The sequence below is a fragment of the Podarcis vaucheri genome, assembly GCF_965113315.1.
Source record: "Podarcis vaucheri genome assembly, chromosome: 3".
Classification (NCBI taxonomy): domain Eukaryota; kingdom Metazoa; phylum Chordata; class Lepidosauria; order Squamata; family Lacertidae; genus Podarcis; species Podarcis vaucheri.
Genome location: NC_138761.1, coordinates 57,253,851 through 57,275,952, shown reverse-complemented (window position 1 = coordinate 57,275,952; position 22,102 = coordinate 57,253,851). Strand labels below are relative to the sequence as shown.

At 39.8% G+C, this 22,102-nt stretch overlaps 1 protein-coding gene across 4 annotated transcripts in view; it reads left to right on the top strand.

Annotated features, from left to right (window-relative positions):
- The window catches only part of TIAM2 (TIAM Rac1 associated GEF 2), a gene marked incomplete at its 3' end in the record, with an annotated part of 132,374 nt that overhangs the window by 34,384 nt on the left and 75,888 nt on the right, over nucleotides 1-22,102 (top strand). For 3 of the 4 annotated variants that reach the window (XM_082215182.1, XM_082215179.1, XM_082215180.1), the window contains 5 exons: nucleotides 9,594-9,684; nucleotides 10,285-11,478; nucleotides 14,924-15,359; nucleotides 20,463-20,635; nucleotides 21,875-22,099. In XM_082215182.1, the coding sequence (XP_082071308.1) occupies nucleotides 10,291-11,478; nucleotides 14,924-15,359; nucleotides 20,463-20,635; nucleotides 21,875-22,099 (2,022 nt within the window). In that variant the 5' untranslated portion in view covers nucleotides 9,594-9,684; nucleotides 10,285-10,290. Of the gene's footprint in view, nucleotides 1-2,349; nucleotides 2,511-9,593; nucleotides 9,685-10,284; nucleotides 11,479-14,923; nucleotides 15,360-20,462; nucleotides 20,636-21,874; nucleotides 22,100-22,102 lie in introns of those variants that run through there. The other variant, XM_082215181.1, reaches the window with a different exon arrangement.

Below are 22,102 nucleotides of genomic sequence, written 5' to 3'. Positions count from 1 at the left end.
TGCAAATGCAAATAGACACACTTTTATTTTACATGTTATGTTTTTGAGATCATTTTATTTGAAATTGTAATGCCATATTTCCTCCCTGGATAAAGCTAAGCTAGCCAAATACATATCCCCTATGCATTTTTATGTAAACAAATGGCAATGGCAATCTGATAAGTCAACAAACTAGATTAGGTCTTCTTGTAAGATAACATAAGACGATTTGCTATGAGTAGTTATTGTGGAGTTGAGAAGCAAAAAACTGGAATGTCAGAGATATTCTTTCAATTATATTGGACCCAAGTTAAAACCAGGGAAATGCCTGAAATTCTTTACAGCCTGATTCCCGATAAGAGAAATCCACTTTAAAAGTTCTGCAGCTAAATGGGCTGAGCTAAGTATGTCTTATTAATGAGAGGAAATTAGAACAATACCAAATAATATAGGTATAGCAATTACAATACAATTAAACACTAGAGGTCAGGATGTCTATTAATGCAAGCAGAGCTAAATACAGGTGCCCTGTTGCATCCAGAAATAGCAAAAATGGGTAAAAATGACTGACAATAAAAGAGGTAGAGAAACTGAAATCTCATGGGACAATAATAAATGGAAATCACCTGAAGAAATCAAAGCAAAAATTCACAGGTTGAACATAAAGGATAGGAACCCCTGATGCAGTCCTTAATTCACATTGCTATTGTATCAGCTAACAGTCTGGTGCTATATGAGAGAGAGAAACAGAAACAGAAAGAGAAAGAGAAATAGGGAGGGAGAATGTCATACAGGTCCTCCCCACCTGATTGCCACTCTTAATCTTGGCCAAACACCAGGGTTTTGTTTTTTAAAAAATGAAGTTTTCCTGAAATATAATAACTATTACTGACTGCTTGAAAGTACAGTAGTCGGGTATTGCCTTGTACACATATCAACACACATACAAGAGAAGGAGTATGGAAAGAAGTGGTAACACACCAATATAAATCAGGATAGCCATATTGCCCAATCAACTACTCTCAAGCATAAGAAATAAGATCCCAGATGATGTAGAAGCGTTCTAGGTCCTCCATCCCTCTGGAGACCCAAAGTTTATGTGTTATTTTTTTCTGCAATAGCCAAAGTCCATAGGTTTTCATACCAAAAAGACAAATGCTGATTTTTTAAATAAAGGTTTTGCATGGCAGGGCTAATGAAATCCTATTTGCAGTTAGCACCCCTATCAAAAGTTCTGTTTTCTAAAATTGGTTGAAGAGATGTGTCATATTATTCCACCTTACCCCTTTTGTAGCTTACTTGCAGTGATAGAGAGTGGTAAGAGCAGCTTGGCAGTTCTGTGCTGGTTTTGACAGCTTCAGCTTCAGAAGGGCTATTGCAATCTGCGTTGTATGAATTATCTGTGTAGGATGAATTATTGTAAAAATTACAAGGCAACTTTTCCCACCCTGTAAGGCTCAATCTAGTGGTACAGTTTTGTTCTACAACATTTTGCATTTCTTGGGTGGGCTGGTGGGGAATACAAAAAATAAATAAATCAGAAATCACTAGAAGTGTCCACATAGGAAGCTAAAATAGCTCTTCAATCCTTTATCAACAGCATATATTGGAGAAGCAATAATAACCTGTTACAATGCATCACTGAGTCCAAGGAGTTTTTAAAAAGTTGTGAGGTCTAAAAACCAACCATCAGTTTACCTTGCTGGGTAAATGACTCATTTCTTAATGCATTGTATTATTTTGATAGGACTATGAAACTTTGGATTACTGCTGCATTCTGAAATAAGGAGCTTTCATTATTGTTAAAGTTAACTTAGGGTTAAAGTAATTGAGGGCTATTGATGGTTACGGCTGAATTTTTAACATTTTAAAATAAAAGCAAGAATCTGTCAAGTTTGACTATGCCTAATACTATGCTGCACGATAACTTTAAGGACTTTATATAAGAAATATAACATTCCTTCTGTGGTTTGGGAAGTTGCTTGTTTATCTAGGCGAACTATATTAAAATGAAGAAAGTTAAAGTTATGCATTATTAATTAATATATAGATATATATTTTAAAGACACTGAAGTCCTACCTTTTAAGCAAGCAAACCTTTATTCAGCAAGCCTTTTAGTAGCTTTCCTATGGCACTTTGGTGGTAATTCAGGAATGCAGGGTCAAACAACAGCCTAGTCATAGAGTATTCCCTGAAGGCTTAGAGGCATTATGGCAGGCTGTCCAGGCTAATCATTTCAAGCGGCCCATGGAAAACCACTTTCTGGTTAAGTCTGCATCATCCTGTTCCACCAATGGAAAAAATTGAACATGAGGAGGGTGTGTAGCTTGCAGACAAAAATATATCCAGCGTAGCACAGAATCTGTTTTTAGCCCATAACTGCTGAACATTTTGGAGACTTAGACACAGTTTCCTGGCTTACCAGAAGCAGAAAAAGAAAGGGAGAGTCTGTGTGTATGTATGCTAAACGGTTCTGTGACACGTTTGGAGAAACGGACTAGAGCAGAAGCTCTGGGCAGCAGAGATTGGGGTAAGGAATCTAGTGGGACACGCAGTCTGCTCAATAAGAAAAGAAGTTGTGAAGGGGGAACTGGGCAGAGTGGTTCTGTTTGTGATTCTTGGCTTTGAAGTTTTGCTTTCCTTTCCAAACAGATTAAGAGGGACACATTTCCCTTTCAGCAGTCTTATGAGCGACTTTGCTGAACGAGCTAGTGGCTGCCGTTGTTTAAACCGTTGAGTTAGCTGCTATTCAAATTGTCTTACAGTTTGAATAGTAAAAGATTTATTTTCTTACAGAGAAAGATTTCTGCAGTAGAGCTTTTATCCTGCCTGCATACAGTATGACTAATCAGTAAATAACTCTTGCTTGCTCTCTTGGTTGTTTTTCCCTGAAATTTACAGTGCATAAATGCATTGCTTAACTGTCTGAAAATTTACTTTATTGTTATTCTGTATTACTTATATATTAGATGAACACTTCAGGTCTGAACTTGCTCCAATATTGAATTAAGTAACTTTTAAAAAAACAACAAAGTACGGATGCTTCCTTCTCCCCTCCCTCCCTCCCCACCCACCCCCAGGCTAGGATGGATCTTTAGGCTATTGCATAGCTTTTCAGATTGAATGTTATTCATATGCCACACAATACAACCATTCTAATGATACCTTTGCAGTTCCACATGATAAGTATCTGGCAGCTGCTGTTGGAATCGACATCCTACAATAGATGGAGCCTTGGTGTGATCCAACAAGACATATTTTATGTGTTTATGAAAGAAAAATGCTACTGAAAAAGAGGAAGTGTCTTTATTAAGAGTGCTGATCATTATTTCCACTAGAATGGAATTGCCAAGTTGATATGCCTCCCTTGGTGTAACTGGCATCCTATTCTAAGCCACTTACTTTGAAATAATTGGCTTTAGTGGCATTTGGCATTTTGTTCTAGCTTTATTTAAAACTAGTTTATTAGTTACAGGATAGCTGTGAATGGTCCCAGAGTAAGCTTTTTGTGCGAAACCAAGAAGAGCACTGGTGGTTTATCTCAGTTCAGTGGCTGCTCTGGGCCAGCACTGGCATTCAAGGCCACATCAGCAGTGATGCAGCAATGAGCCACACCACTGAAGTGTCAGGCAAAAGCATTGGCTTTGGCAGAGGAAGTAGTTGATGGGCTGGGAAAGGATGTGGCCAGAAATACTTAAGCACCCTAGGTAGGGAAAGGAGAGAGTCTGTGACTAGGAGCTGCAGTATGTCAAATGAGCCTGTGACCATTTAATTCAGCTAAAGGAAGGTGAAGTTGTGTTTTCTAGCAGAAAACTAGTATAGGAAAAGAGCCTGAAGGAGTAGGCACTTTTGTTTCTAGTCCTAACAGTAGCCTTCTATGTTGGTAGAGTTTGCTGTTGGGGCAAGTTGGTCTCCGCCCAACTACCCAAGGCAATTGGAAGATGTTCATAAGGCATGAGTGGGGACCATGATTCAGGGCTTTGCAGAGGGTGGTGGCTGTGTAGCTATATGATAAGACTAGAATGAAAATGCACAAAACCCCAGTGTGCACACAGGCATAATGGAAGCAGTGTCATAGTTGGATGGGTTTTGCACTTTTTAGAGGAAAGTGGATCTTTATAGTTGGGATTGCCTCACACTATTATCATTTCTACAGTACACTCTGCTGTACAGCATACTTAATCCATCCATCTATTTGCCTGCCTTATGGAATAAACTAAGGCAGTAGGTACCGTTATCAGGATACCAGATGTACAGGGATTTGGGGCTCAGTCTCCCACATCCAAACCCAACAGTCTATCCACTGCACCACTCTATTAACCCCAGCGACATGATATGGCATGATTGAGGTCTTCACTTTCTTTTTGTTAGAGTGGATCTTATGCACTATTAATGTTCAGACCTATAGACTAATTTGTGTTCATGTGATAACTTCCTTCTAATTCTAAACTGCAATGACTTACTTGTTTGCAATTAGTACTGTTGGTATGTGCTAATTTGACAAACCTACATTGGAACTGATGGCTGACCACAAAGTGTAATGCACTGGTGTGTCATTTCCATTATATCCTTTTCTACATCCCAAATTGAGAGGGTGCAGCGGAGACAGTAGGCAACAGCTGCATGTCATGTGAGTAATCATGCTGAATCTTGAGTATACCCAGAGGACCATTTCCAGGAAGACTGCATAGTAAAGTTGATTCCACATGATTTTAGTCTTATCTTAAAGTAGTGCAAGGAGTGGTGATTTGAATTTGTGTTACTTACTGTGACTACAGAATCAGAAGGTTCATTGCTATTAAGGAATAATTAACCTGGAAGATGAGGATGTGATTTTGCCCATGAACTAGAATAAAGCTAGATGAGTGCCGCAACCCCAGAGTCGTTTGCGGCTGGACCTAATGGTCAGGGGTCCCTTTACCTTTACCTTACTAAAATAAAGTAGTCCACATTTAATCTTCAAAATAGAACACGTGAACAAGAAGTGTCTACAGTTGCACTCTGCAATGTGCCTTTCTTTCTTTATTTTTGAGATTGCTGTTCATAATTTTTAGGCTGCTGATTTGTGGAACGTATGTAGATTCTTTGGTTTCAGATTTGGTGAGAGACCATTCTATAATGGTGTCAAAGTGGCATTACAGCTAGAATACATAAATTATGCTTCCAGTTGGAATAAGTAAACCCTTTAAGACTAAATAGGAATATAAAAATCATAATCATTTGTATGGCTGCTCATTCCTTGAGTTTCTTGGTATATAATTTAAAATAGTAAATCTGCCAAGAATAGCATATAGTAGCATTAGTTTGGGTGTGTGTGTGTGTGCGTGCGTGTGAATAGGCATAGGAGTGTTGCTAAGATTGTAGAAATCAAAAGCTCTGCTTTTGGTTTGCAATAGCATGTGACTAAGATGCCTGGTTTTCAAAAATGCAGTAAATTATTCCAGGAAGTCTTCTGTGAAAGAGCTGAAAACTGTTATGCACACATCTCCACTCAGTTGCTTGATATATAAAAAAGTCACGTGTGGCCTTGGCAGAAGGCACATGAATGTAATAATCATGTAAGTGGCTTTGTCCTCTTACATTTGCAGTTTTACTTTTAATACAAAGTGCTCAACTTGACAAGGAAATATACTATATCCTTGTGTGGGTATCCAATAACATAATTTCCTATTGAATATCCTGCTAATGCAAACATCGTGTGCATGAGTTATTGACATAGGATTGTGATGATAGAAAAGCTGTTGTGAACATAACAAAGAGCCCGTCTAGTCCAGCATCATTTCTCACAATGGCCAACCAGATGCTTATGGGAAGCTTGCAAGCAGGGCATGGGCACAATAGCAAGATCCACCCTATTTCTGTGGCTGAGATTTGTTTTAAGATCCACCCTATTTCTGTGGCTGAGATTTGTTTTAACTATTTTATTCCCGAATTTTAGATTGCTGTAACCCACCCAGGGACTGTAGACAAATTGTGGGTAATAATAATTATAAGAATACCACCTCTGATACTGCACATCCATCATGGCCAGCAGCCATTGACAGCCATATCCTCCATTAATCTGTCTTAACTCCCTTTTAAAGCCACCCAAGTTGGTGGCCATCCATTTATCTTGTGGTAGGGAATTTAAGTGTGGGAAGAACTTTATTTGGCTGTCCTGAAACTTTCCACATTCGGCTTTATTGGTTGACTCAGGGTTCTAGTATTATGAAAGAGAGAAAAACCTCTCTCTATCCACTTCCCCCACAATTATTAGTATTAGTATTATCGTCACATATTTATTTATTTATACCCTTCCTTTTTTCATGGTGGCTTACAAATAAAAACAAGGTGAATAACTTAACACATCCTTATCATGTCCTGCCTCACTCGCCTATTTCTAAACTAAAACACTTCAAATATTGCAGCCTTTCCTCACAGAGGAGTTGATCATGATCATTTCGGCTGTCGCACTCTACTGATTTGCAAGAGCTAGGTTTACTCCATTTTATTTCACATCACAGCAGTGCAGTAAAATAACATCAAGTTTGTAAGAGGAATAGGTGGATGTGTTTGTCTCGCCATGGAAAAACCCATTGGCTGAAACTAACTCTATGGCCATTGGCCTTTAAGGTTGTAGCCAGCAACCTTTTTTGTGGGGTGGGGGGCACACTATATATTTCTTATAAAATAGCCTCCCCTTAACATTTCCTCTGTCATTTCCCCTCTATGAATTATAAAATTCAAGGTCTGGTTACACTTTTCCATTTTGTTATTTATTCTAAACATGATCCATTTGTATGATGTCAAGATCTCCTAAACCTTGAATCCATTTGTTTGAATTATGTGATGTTATGTGATAGTTGTGAAGACTTGTTCGCTAACAAAAAAAGAAACCAATTGCTTGTGAATATTCAGGTGCTTTGAATGGTCCTACCTGGGACATCCACCCAAATAAAGCTGAATCTGCTGCGTGGCAGAACCTTTGAAATGACCATCAACTGGATGGTTACTGGGTTGTGTCTGGGATAAAGAACTGGTGACAATAAACAGAATTCACTGACTTTATTAGGACCTTAGAACCATAAGAATGAGCCTCATCAAGCCTTAGCTTATGCTGCCCACCCTCCAGCTGTGTTGCAAGGAGTTTTCATTTCTATTTTAGAGCATCCATAGCTTGTTGTGTTGTTCAAACTCAAACAAAATAAATTCAGACTTAACTATAGTGTGTTGAAGCTAGCCAACTTCAGGCCATGTTTATGAATCTAGATTATTTCAATTTAACCATAATTAAGTTAACCACAGTTAAATTTTGGATGATGCACTGAACCATGCTTAATCTAAAATGGAAATGGAAACTTCTGATCTCACATTTGTGTCTCACTGGAGGAAGAAAGGGGAGTCGAGGAGAGTGCAAGCCTCACAACTGCAGCTCAGTCATGAAGAGATGTAGCATGCAGAAATTTTCATTCAGATAGGAATGGGAGAGCCCGTTCCTTGCAAGTCTGGAGAGCTACTGCTAGTTAGTGTAGGTAGTACTAAGCTAAATAGACAATTGTCCAACTCATTATAAGATAGAGATAAAGGAATGCCTCTGTGGCAGATCTAGCCACAGTGAGACAGCCTAGCGTATGAATAAAGTGAATAAGTTATAAATGATTGTGTGTTTATTACCAAGTGTAATCAGGACTGAAACACATAGTTTTAAGTGCTGGCAAGCTCTTGTGTTTGCTTTCTGCTGTTAGGAAGTTGCCTTACATGATAAGAAATAGTGCTCCATGACAGTACTTTTCACATGCAGTGCTTGTAGCCTTAACTGTTCATTGTGCTGAGTGTCAGCTCGTTTTGCATACCTGCCTTTGATAGACGTATTTATTAACCATCTTCATTGTATTGGTGTACAATGGAGGTTGTATCAGTGGCTTAAGTTTGAAGAATTGATGCTGTTATACTGAGGTCTATAACAGCAGCTTGCTTGCCACTTGCCCTGTTAAAAAGGATTATTCTGTGAGTGCACAATCATGGTAGAGACCAGATGGTCTTTGACTGATTCTTCAGACAAATTGGGCTTCATGTCCTCTTATAAATAGAAATAGGCTTCTGAAAGTTGCCTTGTGAATGTAGTTTATGTTCTTGTAACTTAGGTTCTGCATATAAATGCTCTCATTGGTTACTCCTCTGTGTTTCATTGGTCAATAGTCCCCTGGAGATTTCCATTTACACGGTAACAAGGGGCATGCGAAATTTATGTGGTGTTTTCCTTCCAGTCATCACTGTTGTTTTGTCTGTATCTTAGCATTGTGCTGTGCCTGTTACCCAAAACGTGCTTTATATTGGTGACATTTATACATTGAAGCAATTAGTACTTACAAAGGAGGGGGTGTCATAAATATTTTTTTAAAGGTATTTTTGTTGGTGTAATAAGACTGAGTCACAGCACTTTGTATCAGAGTTACACAGCTAATTTTCTATTAGTGAAAATGTTCATGACTTTGTATACATTGATAATGCAGGGTATAATCTGGAAAGTCATTGTCATTTGTTTGCTGAGCTTCTTTGTGTCAGTGCTATAGTTAGGCTTCATTAACTTGTAGATTAGTGATTTATTTGTTTGAACAACAAGTTTGTGTAATATTATTATTATTATTATTGTAAGTTTGACAAACATTACAATAAAATACCTGCTTTGTTTTTTAGAAAGCGTAAATCTCTATTCACCTTTAGGGCAGATATTCTTAAAATACTTAGGGCTCTACAAACATAGCTTCTAGAATGTACATCAGATAGCTTAAAGTTATAAAAAGAAATTAGTCTCTTGTGTGCTTTAGAAATACAAACCTTATAGCATCGTTCTACAATGCTGATCTATTTGCTTTGAAATTCAGCTTTCTGTATGCTCTCTGAATAAGTTTCTATTAGAGTCAGTTTCTCAAAAGCTGCTTTTGTCCCTTGGTGTGTGCAACGCCTGGTGCTTTCCTTTTGTTGTTCTTACTTTTCTGGCAGATCAACCTTAAAATACAAACAGAGTTTGCCAGCTGGTAGGGTGAGTGAATTACCCAGTGGCCTTTTACCTCTGGGTCACAGCTGGAATTCAGACGGGATTGTGGATCGAGAACAACAAAAGCCCCACAGAGATTTAGCAAACTATAATTTGAGATCCAGCTATTAAACAAAAAACTTTGAATCAGCATCTCACTTGACGGTAATTTTAACTGTAATATTCTGCCTTGGGATACTTGGGCCTGGTTCAGATGTAATGCCTAGCATGGTTTGGCAGTATATGAATGTGTCCAAGTAAACTCAAAATTTCAGGCAGATGTAGTTTGTCCACCAACCCACTTTAGACCATGGTTTGTAATCCTTGGATGTGGGCAAGTTTGCACTAACCATAGCTTGTCTGGCTCCACTGAAGCTGCAAACTGATTTGCCAAGACCCTGAAATTAAGGGAAGGAATATGAGCATAGAAGGAGCACATGAGCACAAGCCGTGGTTTTTGTGTTAGCATGGTTAAGTCATTTGAAATAATTACTGCTAAGTTAATGGTCTAAAAAAGCATTATGTAAAACATTAAATACAATATGAAGACGTGTGTATTGACTTGACTGAGACATTACCCAACCACTTGTTTTACAGGGATTCATGTGGAATTATGTGGTGACCAGCTATCAAGATAATGCCAAGGACACAGACTGGTTATTCCATCTACATTTGAGTGATTGTTCAGGTTTGTCTGATACAAAAGTTTTCATTTTGAACCAGGAAGTGCTGTGCAGAATGAAAAATGAAAGCAGCCCAGCAGATCTGAACTTTGGTTTGCTGAGAATCTATAAATTCAAGCCATGACATGGGTGTAGCACAACCTTTAAGTTACATTCAAACTATCTGTACTTTCTGGAAACAGTTGAAGACATTTTTGTTCCAACAAGCTTTTCCAGCTGGATAAATGGGTCTTTACCATGAATGTCCACTTGTTAGGGTTTTTATCTTGTTTTAAATGTATTTGTTATTGTTATTGTGTTTTTAACTGTTTTATTTATATGCAAATTGCCTTGGGATGGTATTTTAGAAGGTGGTTAATAAATTAATAATGATGATAATAATTTATAAGGTAGCTTCCAGGATAATTCCTATGCAAACTAAATGTGCAAAAACAACAACAACAACAACAACAACACAACATCCCTTGTTTTGTCCCCAGGGGAAAAAATCCACATTAGTGGAATTTTCTTATAAGCAATTATTTTTAGAAGTTTAAATTAATACTGAAAGTTTACTTTGTTAGAGTGTTTTAATAACCACAGCTGTTCATACTCTCTTGATTTAGTGAAAAATGGGGAATTCAGAAAGCCAGTACAGCCTTCAGGGAACAAAAAACCATACTAATTCTACACCCAGTGCCAAGCAAAAGCCCTGTTCTCTGAAAATTCGCAGCATCCATGCTAAAGATGATAAGTCCTCTTCCACGCAGGGATGGAATCACAGCACCAGTGGCACAAACTACAAATCTCGAGCAATAACCAGAAGTTGCCTTTCTCATTTCAAGAATACTCAGCCTTATTCTTCTAGACTTGGTGACACAGTAGTGAAAGTTTCAAAGGGTAGCAGCCATGCCAAACATAGGACGCACAACTTGGGAAGCTACAGTCAAGGGAGCAATAATGCAGTTTTGCCTGAGAAATTGCACTACATTGACTTTGAAGCTACCAGCAACCATGTCGCTTCCAGGGAATGTAATGGGCATTTCTTAAATTGCTATGGGAAGAAAGAAAGCCCACCATCAGATGACAGAATGAGTCCAAAAGTCCTCATTAAGACACTGGGGAAGCTGGACGGGTGTTTGAGGGTTGAATTTCACAACAGCAGCAGCAACAGCACAGTCTCCAGAGAGGATTCCAGTGGACCAGTTCAACTCTTGCGGTATTCGCCTACTTTAGAGTCTGAAAAGAATAATGTGCTTGAAGTGAAGGAAACATGTGGCACAGACTATGTTGGAAGTCACCGTCTGTCAGCCACTGATTCAAGGCTTAGATCCAGTAAAGGGAGCTCTATTAGCTCGGAGTCTTCGTGGTATGATGCTCCGTGGGGAAATAATGGAGACATGAATGAACTGGATGGGTCATACTTGTCAAGGAGCACCCTCGATGCAAGTATCCAAGTTGAATTTCCCCAGAATGACTGCAAGAAACCATTGAACCAAAGTTCGTCTCTCTCTTCCCTCCGTGATTTATATAGGGATTCAAATCTAAGAAGCTCCCAAACCTCTGATATAGGGCTCTCTGCAGATTATATCAATGCTCACCATGCTGGTTTAAGCAACCGTGTTTCATTTACCTCAGCCATAGACGTTCCTTCTAAGGTAGAGCACAGGGGACCTCCGCAGTACTCTTCCTACACTCTACCCTGCAGAAAATCTGCAACCCTTAATGAAGACGCAGCAAAGAAGGAAACACTGAAAAGCCGTATGCGCAGAATCAGTGATTGGACAGGAAGCCTGTCAAGAAAGAAGAGGAAACTACAGGTATGTGGAGTTTCAGCCAAAATTTCTTTCAAAAGTACAAATCTTAGCCCCTTTCCCATTAATGCATATGACAACTTGGTTTGTTTCCAAGTCTTTTTGTTCAGAAGTGTGTGTGTGTAAATGATAGCATTTTCTCTTCAAAATAACTCAACTGCTCCAATACAGTGGTCTGAAAATACTGAATGGTTGGGAAAACAGACCACTGGACTCAGACATTTTAAAAAATAAATAAAAATATGCAATGTTGCTTTTCAGTTAGACATCTTCAGGGTGTAAAATAACCTTAAGACTTACAGGATATCTGCAAGATTGCTGATGTACCCATGCACAAAATTATAGCCAACTTGAGTGTTCAGAAAAAATAAGGATTTCAGAAATGTTAAGTATTTATCTTACCCCAGTCGAGCCACTGCATTGTACCAGCTGCAGCTTCTGCACAGGGTGGTGCCCACCTGTCTCCTTTCCTGGACTGTTTCAGCAAACCTCTTGGCTGAGGTATCATGCAGGATGGTTTTGTAGCAACAGAAAGGTACGGGAGAGAGGAGGGTTGTGCGCAGGTACTGGAAATTCATGTGCATATTCTCTTTGCATAAACTGAAACCCAACCAGCACATTTTACATCATTGTTGACATTTTAGAAAGTCCACATTTTAAAAGTCATTAGCATTGGTGTACAACATGGGCACGATGGGTGTAATCTATGAAGAATAAAGAGGTCCGAGATTAGTGTATGTCAGGGCTGGTTCTTCTCCTTGGACCTCTGAATAAACATTCTGATAGCAATGGCTTTTTTCATGGGAAGAACGACCTTTCTAATGACAGCTGCAGCTGTGAGTGTACTGCAATGGTGTGGCTGCATGTTGGAGGTGACTCATCCTGTCTAAAGCGTGACACAGCTTTTTTGATGAGTGACCGCTTAAGGCAGGGGTTGTCAACCTGGTCCCTACCGCCCACTAGTGGGTGTTTCAGAATTCTAGGTAGGGGGGTTCTACGGCACAAGCTGAATCCTCCTTCCATCGAGCACTGGTGGGTGGTAGGGAAATTTTACCATCAAGAAAGATGCATTAGTGGGCGGTAGGTATAAAAAGTTTGACTGCCCCTGGTTTAAGGAGTGGGCAGTGTTGCATGCCATTCAGTGCTTGTGATGTGATGATCGGAAGCACACTGTTAAGACTGACTCTATTTGTTCTGTCCTTAATTTCTTTTTAAAGTTCAAAGCAAATCCTTTAATAAAGGCTATGGAAGCATCAGTGGAGAAAACAATGTAAAACATTTGGGAGGTTCTTCTGATGGCGTGGTGAACAGCTGCCTTGGATAGCTCTTTCAGTACTTAATATTATGAAGTAATTGTGTTCGCTTATGGCTTACTCTACACATGCACATGTTCTATTTTAAGCATTTCGGTAATAGTGTCATGCAGGGATACTCCACCCAACAGAACTGATTCTCAAACACTATTGAGAAAGATATTTATGTACAAAGATATTTATTTGGGAAGAGTCTCCTAGAGCTCTGTGGGAGTTGATGGTAATTATTACCTTCTGCTATCAGGTCCTATAAACTACAGTTCTGTAATGATCTCCAGATAGACTAACATACATATAAGCAGAAGATCTAGAAAATGAGTGTTGCCAAATTAAAATCAAAATCATATGTCAAGTATTCGGCTCTGAACAGTTGAGTGCTCTGCCCATCTTATAAAAATTCCTTCACATAGTCGCAGCTTGTGCAAATGGGTAACATACAACTTTGCTCTGATGGATCATTAGACTTTCAGAAACAGCAAACAAACATAATGTTCCTAAAGTTATTGCTTAAAAAATACTTGTCCTATATATTAAAGATGAAGGTAGAATTAATGGTATATGCCAGTCTTGGAGATGTAGTTAGGTACCTTCCCAAACAGGAGTCTACAAATATAGTCACCACAGTTGTCATGGTGACCATGAATTTAATTCTGGCAATCAGAATTGAGGTGTAGTCTCTAGCAAAGAGAAGCTGTGGTATTTTGCCCTTTAAAATTATAAACAAACAACTGCCAACATTTTCCCTACTCGGAGTGCAAATTTCATTGCCAAACCATCTCTGTTGCTGTGTCAATCCTACTCCGCCACCCTGCCTCGGTCCTCTGATTGGCTGAATGGGAGCTGGCAGTGTCTTTTTCAAAATTCCCTTTTATATTTTTTTTGTACATGCCTTTTCTGACTCTCTCCGCTGCTTCTCTGTCTCAGAGTGCTTGTCTGTTTCCCCTCTTCACTTATATTCTCCACCCCCCCTATACACACTTTATGTACAGAGAATTGCAAGAATGAAAGGTGGGTTAAAAACTGGGGTGGGCTTCTGTGGAAGATTGGGCATACTTGTCTTTTGTTGCCTTAGTACTGAAATTGATTTCTGATGGGGATGCATGTATGTCCCTCAGCTCAAATGCTTGCAGAGCCTCTAGGCACTCAAGAAGTACCTCCACCTCGTCCTTCCCCTTCCTCTGTCCCGAGGCTCCCCAGAAACTTACGTTGGGGCAGAAGGAAGGCAGAGGCAGCTTAGCCTTTTCCCCACTGGAGGCTGGACCTCTCAGCATCAATAGCTGCATATAATGCTGCACATACAGTTCCACTTTAGGAGAAGGCCCAGTGTCAGAAGTTTGGCAGCTTGGGACTGTGGCTCACAATCTGGCAAGGTATTTCATGGTTGAATGGTGCACACTGACTGGTGCAGTGTTTAATGTCAGAGAATGGCCCTTAAGAGTTATGAAAACAGCATATATACCTGCTGTCCTGTGGACTTATGTACAGAAATGGGTCCAAATAATGAATGAAATGCAGTTCTTCTGCCGAAACGAAGCAGATCTGGCCCTGTAAGCTGCCTGGGTGGGATACCACCTGTGAGAACCCTATATGAGGTGCTCTGTGGAACCGTTCAAAATTATTCCTTATAGAATAGTGAATGTTTTGAATTAGTCAGAACATTTTAGTACAATTATAATTATACCAATGCAGTCATACCTTGGTTTTTTAACAGCTTAGTTCTCTAACGTTTTGGCTCCCAAATGCTGTAAGCCCAGATGTGATTGTTCTGGTTTGTGAACTATTTTTGGAAGCCGAATGTCCGACTTGGCTTCCACAGCTTCTGGTTGGCTGCAGGAGCTTGCTGAAGTCTCACTTTGGTTTCTGAATGTTTTGGAAGTTGAACGGACTTGTATGTAATAAACATACCTTGTTACTCCAAAAGAAAACATTGCCATTTGTCAAAGCTAAAAGAAGAGGATGGATTTGTAGTCCTCAGGGCTGCTTCTGATGCCTGCTGCCATCAGACTCTGTGCCACAGACATCACAGCAGTTGCTTCTGTGCTGTAGATTTCATATAAGAGCTTAGAGTCAGCAAGTGCTCATGTTTAAGGGGTAGCCAGGACTCTGCTGATTTACGAACTTTACCACTTTATCCACAGGAAACAAAATGCAAAGATTCAGGTGAATACTTTGACAACGGAATTGAAAGTCTTTCCCCAGACACTCTTGCTCCCCCACATTTCTCTGGTTCTCTGTGGTCCGCTGGCTCTGGCCAGTTCTTCCCACAGAGAAGTGAGTCTGCTAATGCAATCAGCAGTGATGTCCTGAGGCAGAACATTTATGAGAACTTCATGCGGGAGCTTGACCTGAGCAAGACCAACAATGAAAACACAGACACCTCCACAGGAACAGAGGACTCGAGCAGCGAGTCGCTCGGCTCCTTAGAACAACTGGATCTGCTGTATGAGAAAGAACAAGGAGTGGTCCGCAAAGCTGGGTGGCTTTTCTTCAAACCTCTTGTGACCCTACAGAAAGAGAAGAAACTTGAGTTGGTTACTCGGAGAAAATGGAAACAGTACTGGATAACACTGAAAGGTCAGTTATGGCTCATGGTTCTTAACTAATGTAGACTGCATTATGTGGCATTATTTGGCAGTGCATTTTAAATTTATTTCTATTCTGCATCTGTTCTGAAAAACCTTTCAATTACTAGGACAGAAGTTATCAAAAGCATATTTATAATGAATGTTTTATGGTTCCCCCTTTGTTACCTTTTTGTTGAAAGATTTCAGAAGATTTATCCCATGTGCAAGTATTCACGATTCTCGTAACTCAAATATGTTCTGTCTGTTCTAGTTGCATGTGTTAATATTTCTTACTCTTTTGCTTATTCCCTGGTCTGCAACCAGGTGCGTGCTGCTGCAGTTTACATTCTGAAACTTTTAGAGTAAAAGCCACCGACAGGGTTGGCCCCACCATCCTTGAGTGTCCTTCCCAGAAGTATCGCCTGTCTTCATCCTCTTCTGGTTGTGTGCCCTTTCTCATTATTGTATTGTTCATTAAATTTATATACTGCTCTTCATCTGCAGATCTCAGGGGTGGCTCACAGCATAAAAGTACAATATGTGAAGGTAACACATGAACCACTGCACATGCATAGGCATCTTCAGTGCAAAAACATGGACATCTGGAAGTGGGGCCACAGTAATCGCATGATGCCTCCATTATGGGATTCACATGTCAAGGGGTCTATCGTAGAATGGAAACTGAGAGGACATTATTGTAGTGTGATTGGGAGAGATAATTAAGAACATATGTTATTATGGTACTGGTACTTTTAACTGTACACATCTGGCACTTTGATAGTCAGTGTGCTTTTTGCTGGAGTGTGAGGGTTTAGACTGCAGACATGTAGCATTAGGGCTCTGCTGCACTAACCCTCAGCCAGTGCTCACTTTTGCTCCTACGTTTTGTGTTGATAGAACTTGCAGTACATAGCAGGCTGTCTGAGCATGAATAATCTATGTTTCCTGGACATTTCCCCAGTTTTCTTCCCTCTTCATAGTAATGTCTCTTTGTCCTTTAACTTTGCTTCCATTCAGTTTTAGTTCAATGAAGCAATACTTTGAAAAGCAATGTCTTTTTAAAGAGAAAGTGGGTCAATGATAAATCATGTTATAGTTGAATTATTGTTATAGTTGAATCATTTCCTGCTTGGGCAAGATGGCAGGTATAAACGTCCTTGCTGTTTGACTTCTAAACTGTGAGTTTTGGAATTCAAGTCTGTTATGGCATATGACGAAACAAATAAAATTTTCTTATAATTCAAGCCTACTTAGACTTCATCCCTTCTGACCTATAAGCCTTGTTGCCTAATGCAGATGTTTGGCAGGAGACCTGATAATAGTTACTTAGCATTGAAAGAAAGTAACTCTGCATGTGCTCAGAGCACCATGTTACCTCACCTGTTTCAAGGCTTGAATTCTGACAAATGATTTGTCTGTGTGTTTGTTAATATTTTCTTAATGATTTTTAAAAGTACAAGAAAACCAACAAGACAGTTATATCAGTCAACATCCAATGAAGTTGGTGTATGCAGAACAAAATAAACACCAGTGATTCCTAGGTTATGTTAATCACTGGATACTTTGTAGGTGGATGTCAAAGACAATGGCTGAATAAATTATATGCATTGCAAAGCATGGATTAGGATTACCGTAATTAACTTGGAGAGGTGGTGATTTTCTGCATTTTTTGTAGGGCTTGTCATTCAGCAAATACTACTTCAAAGAAATGTGTGTGTGTGTGTGTGTGTGTGTGTGTGTGTGTGTGTGTGTGTGTGTAATTTAGCTCTGTGTTATTATGCTAAAGGAAGGGATGGAGTCAGAAGGGAAACCCCATTTTAACAAGATTTGCCTGTTCTGGAACACATTAGGCACACACTGTACAGTAATCACTGTCATTGTCTAAAAAGTGGAAATGCTGGTTTATTTTAATAAAGCTGGAAGGAAAAAAAATTTTGTCAAGAAAATAGGAAGCTGCCTTACTACTAAGTATAAAATCATAAAATTGTAGAGTTCACTTGATCTGGATACTATACTAATGGTGATGCATCCTAGAATAACATTAGCTTTTATTTGCTGCTGCTCCCTTCTCTTTCCTCTCTCCTCTTTGGCATCACACTATTGACTCATGCTAATCTTGGGGTCTACTTAAGACCCCAAATCCATTTCACATGTCCTACTGATAATCCAGGTGTCCCCAATCTTATATTTCTACAGCTGGTTCTTCCTGCCTAACTGTAGAACCTGACATTTGTTCCTGTTGAGCTTGAGACACGGGTGGCATTGTGGTCTAAACAACTGAGCCTCTCGTGCTTGCCAATTGGAAGGTTGGCAGTTCGAATCTGTATGATGGGGTGAACTCCCATCACTCTGTCCCAGCTTCTGCCAATCTAGCAGTTCAAAAGCATACCAGTGCAAGTAGATAAATAGGTACTGCTACGGTGGGAAGGTAAATGGCATTTCCCTGCGCTCTGGTTTCCATTGCACCAGAAGCCTGTTTAGTCCTGCTGGCCACATGATCCGGAAAGCTGTCTGTGGACAAACGCTGGCTCCCTTGGCCTGAAAGCGAGATGAGCTCCACACCCCATAGTTGCCTTTGACTAGATTTAACCACCCAGGGGTACTTTACCTTTACCCTTTTTTTAACCTATTGAAATTTGTTTTGTTAGTTTTCGCCGAGTCCTCCTATCTGTTAAGGTCAAATTGAATCCCGATTCTGTCTCCTGTGGCATTAGCTGCCCCTCCCACTTTCGTGTTATCTGCAAATTTGACGAGCATCCAAGTCATTTATAGAGACACTGAACAACAATGGGCCCAGGACAGAACCCTGCAGCACCCCTAGCTAAATATTATTCACTGCACCTGACATTGACTTTCCAGGTTTTTAGGCAGGAGGTGCTTGGAGTTGAACCTGGGGCCTTCTGCAAGCAAAGCATGTGCTTTTCCACTGAGCTGGGACTTTCCCCAAATAAGTCAAAATATCAAATTAAATGTTCAATTAAAAGGTTAAACCTTTACCTCTGTTTATTTTCAAGTAATTATGCCTAAGTCCAGAGTGCATATTGGATGTATTTTTAATGGGGCAAAGGCCCTAAAATGATAAACCAGGTCTACTGACAGCCTATGTAAAATCAAAAGAGTAAGGACTTTTGGATTTTTGTAACAGCAGTATATATCTGACTTGCTTTCGGTAAATTCATAAGCTTCCCATCCCTGAGACTTCTCATACTACAATTGACATCTTGGTGTGCCTCAAGACAAAGCGTGTATCCAAAACGTTTGTCCAGTGTCACAATTGACTTCACTGATGTTGCCACCTGTTGCTGATCTGGGCTTCATTATGACCTCTTCGGCTAAAACATGCTAGCTTTGTAGATGTTGTGGTAGAAATTTGCTTGCTTTCAGGTCATTTAAATTGTCAGGCACTTGGAATCTAATTGGCCAGATATCAGTGAGTGTTCCTAGCTGTATAAATGGCTAGAAGCTTCTGTTTGTGCTTTTAACTTACTAAACTAAAACCACTGATTTGTGGAGGTGATATTATTTTCTGTGCCGTCTCTTGAGCTATGTTTAGTTTTATCAATGACAGGAAAGATTACAACCATCTGGTCACCTGCCAAAAGTGAATTGATGGGTGTCCCGAGACTTCAGCAGTGCTTAAATGGCCATCAAGATCATTCCTTTAATATGGAATGTTTTTCTTTACCATCTGTCCACCCTAATTAATTTATCCGGGCAAGGAATATTACATTCCAACCACGTTCTGATTGTAGCACATATGCTGTAATCTGGCCCTGGAAGCAGAGGTGGGGGCAGCCTCAAGAAGGCTGTCTAGTCCCATCTGTGGGCAGAAATAGGGGCTGTCATTTTATTTCTTAATATAAAGAGGTGGTAGCTGATTAAGTCCTAGAACAGACCCACTGAAATCAATGGACTTAAATCAGTTATGACTAACTTAATTCCACTGGCTTCAATGGGTCTGCTTAAGTGTGACTTAGTTGGATATTATCTATAATCTCCTAGTTCACACATAAAATGACAACATAAAATCATGGTGATAGCTAACAAGTGTGTTTCAAGCATGTGTGCATTTTGGATAGCTTTTTAGCAATTGACATTATTTGGGATTGCTAGATTTTTAACAGATTGCATTGTGTGTAAGCAACAATACAGTGGTGTCATCTGCTTCGAATTGGCAACTGCTGTTTGCTATCTTACACCTCAAAGATAAATGCATTCACCTGGCAGCAAAATCCAATGATTTCAATGAAACTCGGGGCCGGCGGCAGACCTTTCAGTCTCAAATTTCAGCTGCGCCCTGTGTGATGCAAAAATTTGGCACCCCCACTTCTCACACTCCATTTTAAATCATAGCTGCCATGTCCCTGAGGCTCCATGCGACCGAACCAGTTGCAAACACCTAAATCTGCCTCTGTTTCCCATAGCAAATCTATTATCTCTGGATTTTATACATATGGCCTTCCCCTCTATAAACTTGCCCTAACATTAAATTCAGATGTAAAAGGTTTGCTTTCTGTAGAGAACTGATTAATAGGTATATAAATCAGGACTATTTTTAGTGGTGGCACCAAAATATAGAATTCCTCCTCTATATATGTTTGCCAGTTTCCTTTGTATTTCTTACATGTCTCTGGAAGCCTGTTTCCTTCCAGCTTTTAATATTTCAGGATGTACCACTTTTAAGACTGTTCTGTTTAACTTTAGGGATCCTTAAAGTCTGACACTCCTCTCTGTTGGCCTCCCAGAGGTGTTGTAACACGTACCTCTTTTGTTTGGCCTTTGGTAGTTTGCAGCAGTCTTGAGTGCTGGATTTTTTTAAAAAATGTATCCCTCTGCTAACAGAAAATGTGTGATAATAGCAATCACAATAGTTCACATCTTTAACCATAAATCCGGGGACCTATTTGGCCCAGAGTTCTCAGATGTGTGTGTATAAAAGTTTGAAGATGAATATGTTGCCCATACTTGTTTAGTGCTTCCTGTAGAAAGTTGCTCCCAATTCCAGCTGCACATATGAACATTTTAATATTGTATTTTAAGAGGATATGAGTTTAGAAAGATCCAAGACATAAACCAGAACTACTTTTCGTTTTTACATTTTTCGTTTGAAAAGGATGCACCTTGCTGTTTTATGAGACTTATGGGAGAAATTCCATGGAGCAGAACAGCTCGCCTCGATATGCCCTGTTTGCAGAAGACAGTATAGTGCAGTCATGTCCAGAACACCCCAAGAAAGAGAATGTTTTCTGTCTCAGCAACTCTTTCGGTGATGTCTACTTATTCCAGGTATTCTGTTTTTGGTTTTTGTGTTCTATCATTAAATGAAGTCATATTGTATTTAAATCAGTGCTCTTGGAGTAGAATTCTAGATCCTGTTGTTTTGTCTCTGTTCCTTCTGTGTGCTCCAGAAGTCTTAGATAAACCCTCTTCCTTTAGGAATTCTACTCACCAGACCATAAAGTAGCAAACCAGGAAGCATGCTATCTAACTATCTAAAGGTAATTAGGTAGAGGGGCTTCTCTAAGATGGTTGGATGGTGCCTTGTATGCCTCCTTCTGGCAACTCCTGCAGCCGAGCTGGTGCCAAACATAATGGTCTGCTTTCCTTTGGACCACATCAGTGAGACCAAGAGGGGGGAGGCTTGTCGTCTAGGCAGTCTAGAACCTCCATACACGCTGCCTTGGATTGTGTCCCAGAGAGGTTACTTCAGTGCTCCTAAAGCATCAAATACAATGCAGGTGGCAACAGTTATGAGTTACCTGTCCCTGCTGCCACAGTGGGTGCTGTGATTCTTCAGTGGTTTGGTTTCACCACCACTGGCACACTCAGTTGTCTCTCAAGACAGACAGATATCAACATATAGCTAGACCAACAATTCTAATGTTTTGGAATGCATAATGGACAGGCATACTTCTACACAGCCCAGGGCTGCTTCAAATTTGTATGTTTTTCCTTAAGAGAAAACACTTTGCCTCTGTATAAGAAAAGCATATTGATTGAAGAGGCCCATGATACACTGCAGAAAGCAATTGCAAAAAATTAGGAAGGGAGTGCATTGAATAGTTACTAAAGTCGGTGTCTTGTCTCCCCTCCCTTTGTGCTTGAAGAAAATTTGGTGTATCCTGGTTCATGCATACTTTCAAATGTAACTTTAGTTCAGTATATTTTTAAAAAATTAAACTAATAATGGGTTAGGTAATTGCCATTCCTGTAGCCAAGCATCATGTGATGAATGTCATCTTTTATACAGAGTTCTTCCTCTTTTGATAAAGAGTAAGCATTGCTAGTAATTACAGTTGCCAGTTGTTCAAGGAAACGTTAGCATAGCAGAAACCTTTTATTATTTGCAGACTTCGATGGGGAAAGTTTCATATAAGCAACATGGTGCAATGAAGTGGGGAGGGTAAGTGGATCCCACTTAGACTGGCCCCACACTGTTGTTCTTGACTGAAGTTGGTTTTGGAACCCACTAGATGCTATTATAGTGTTTTGTTTATAAAGTTAATTTTCTTGCTTTTTTTTCAGGCTACAAGCCAGACTGACCTTGAAAACTGGGTTACAGCAATACACTCTGCTTCCGCATCTCTCTTTGCAAAGAAACTTGGGAAAGAAGATACGATCAGATTGCTGAAAAATCAGACCAAAAGCCTTATCCAAAAGATTGACATGGATAGTAAGATGAAAAAGATGGCTGAGCTGCAGCTCTCAATTGTTAGTGACCCTAAAAACAGGAAAGCAATTGAGAACCAGGTA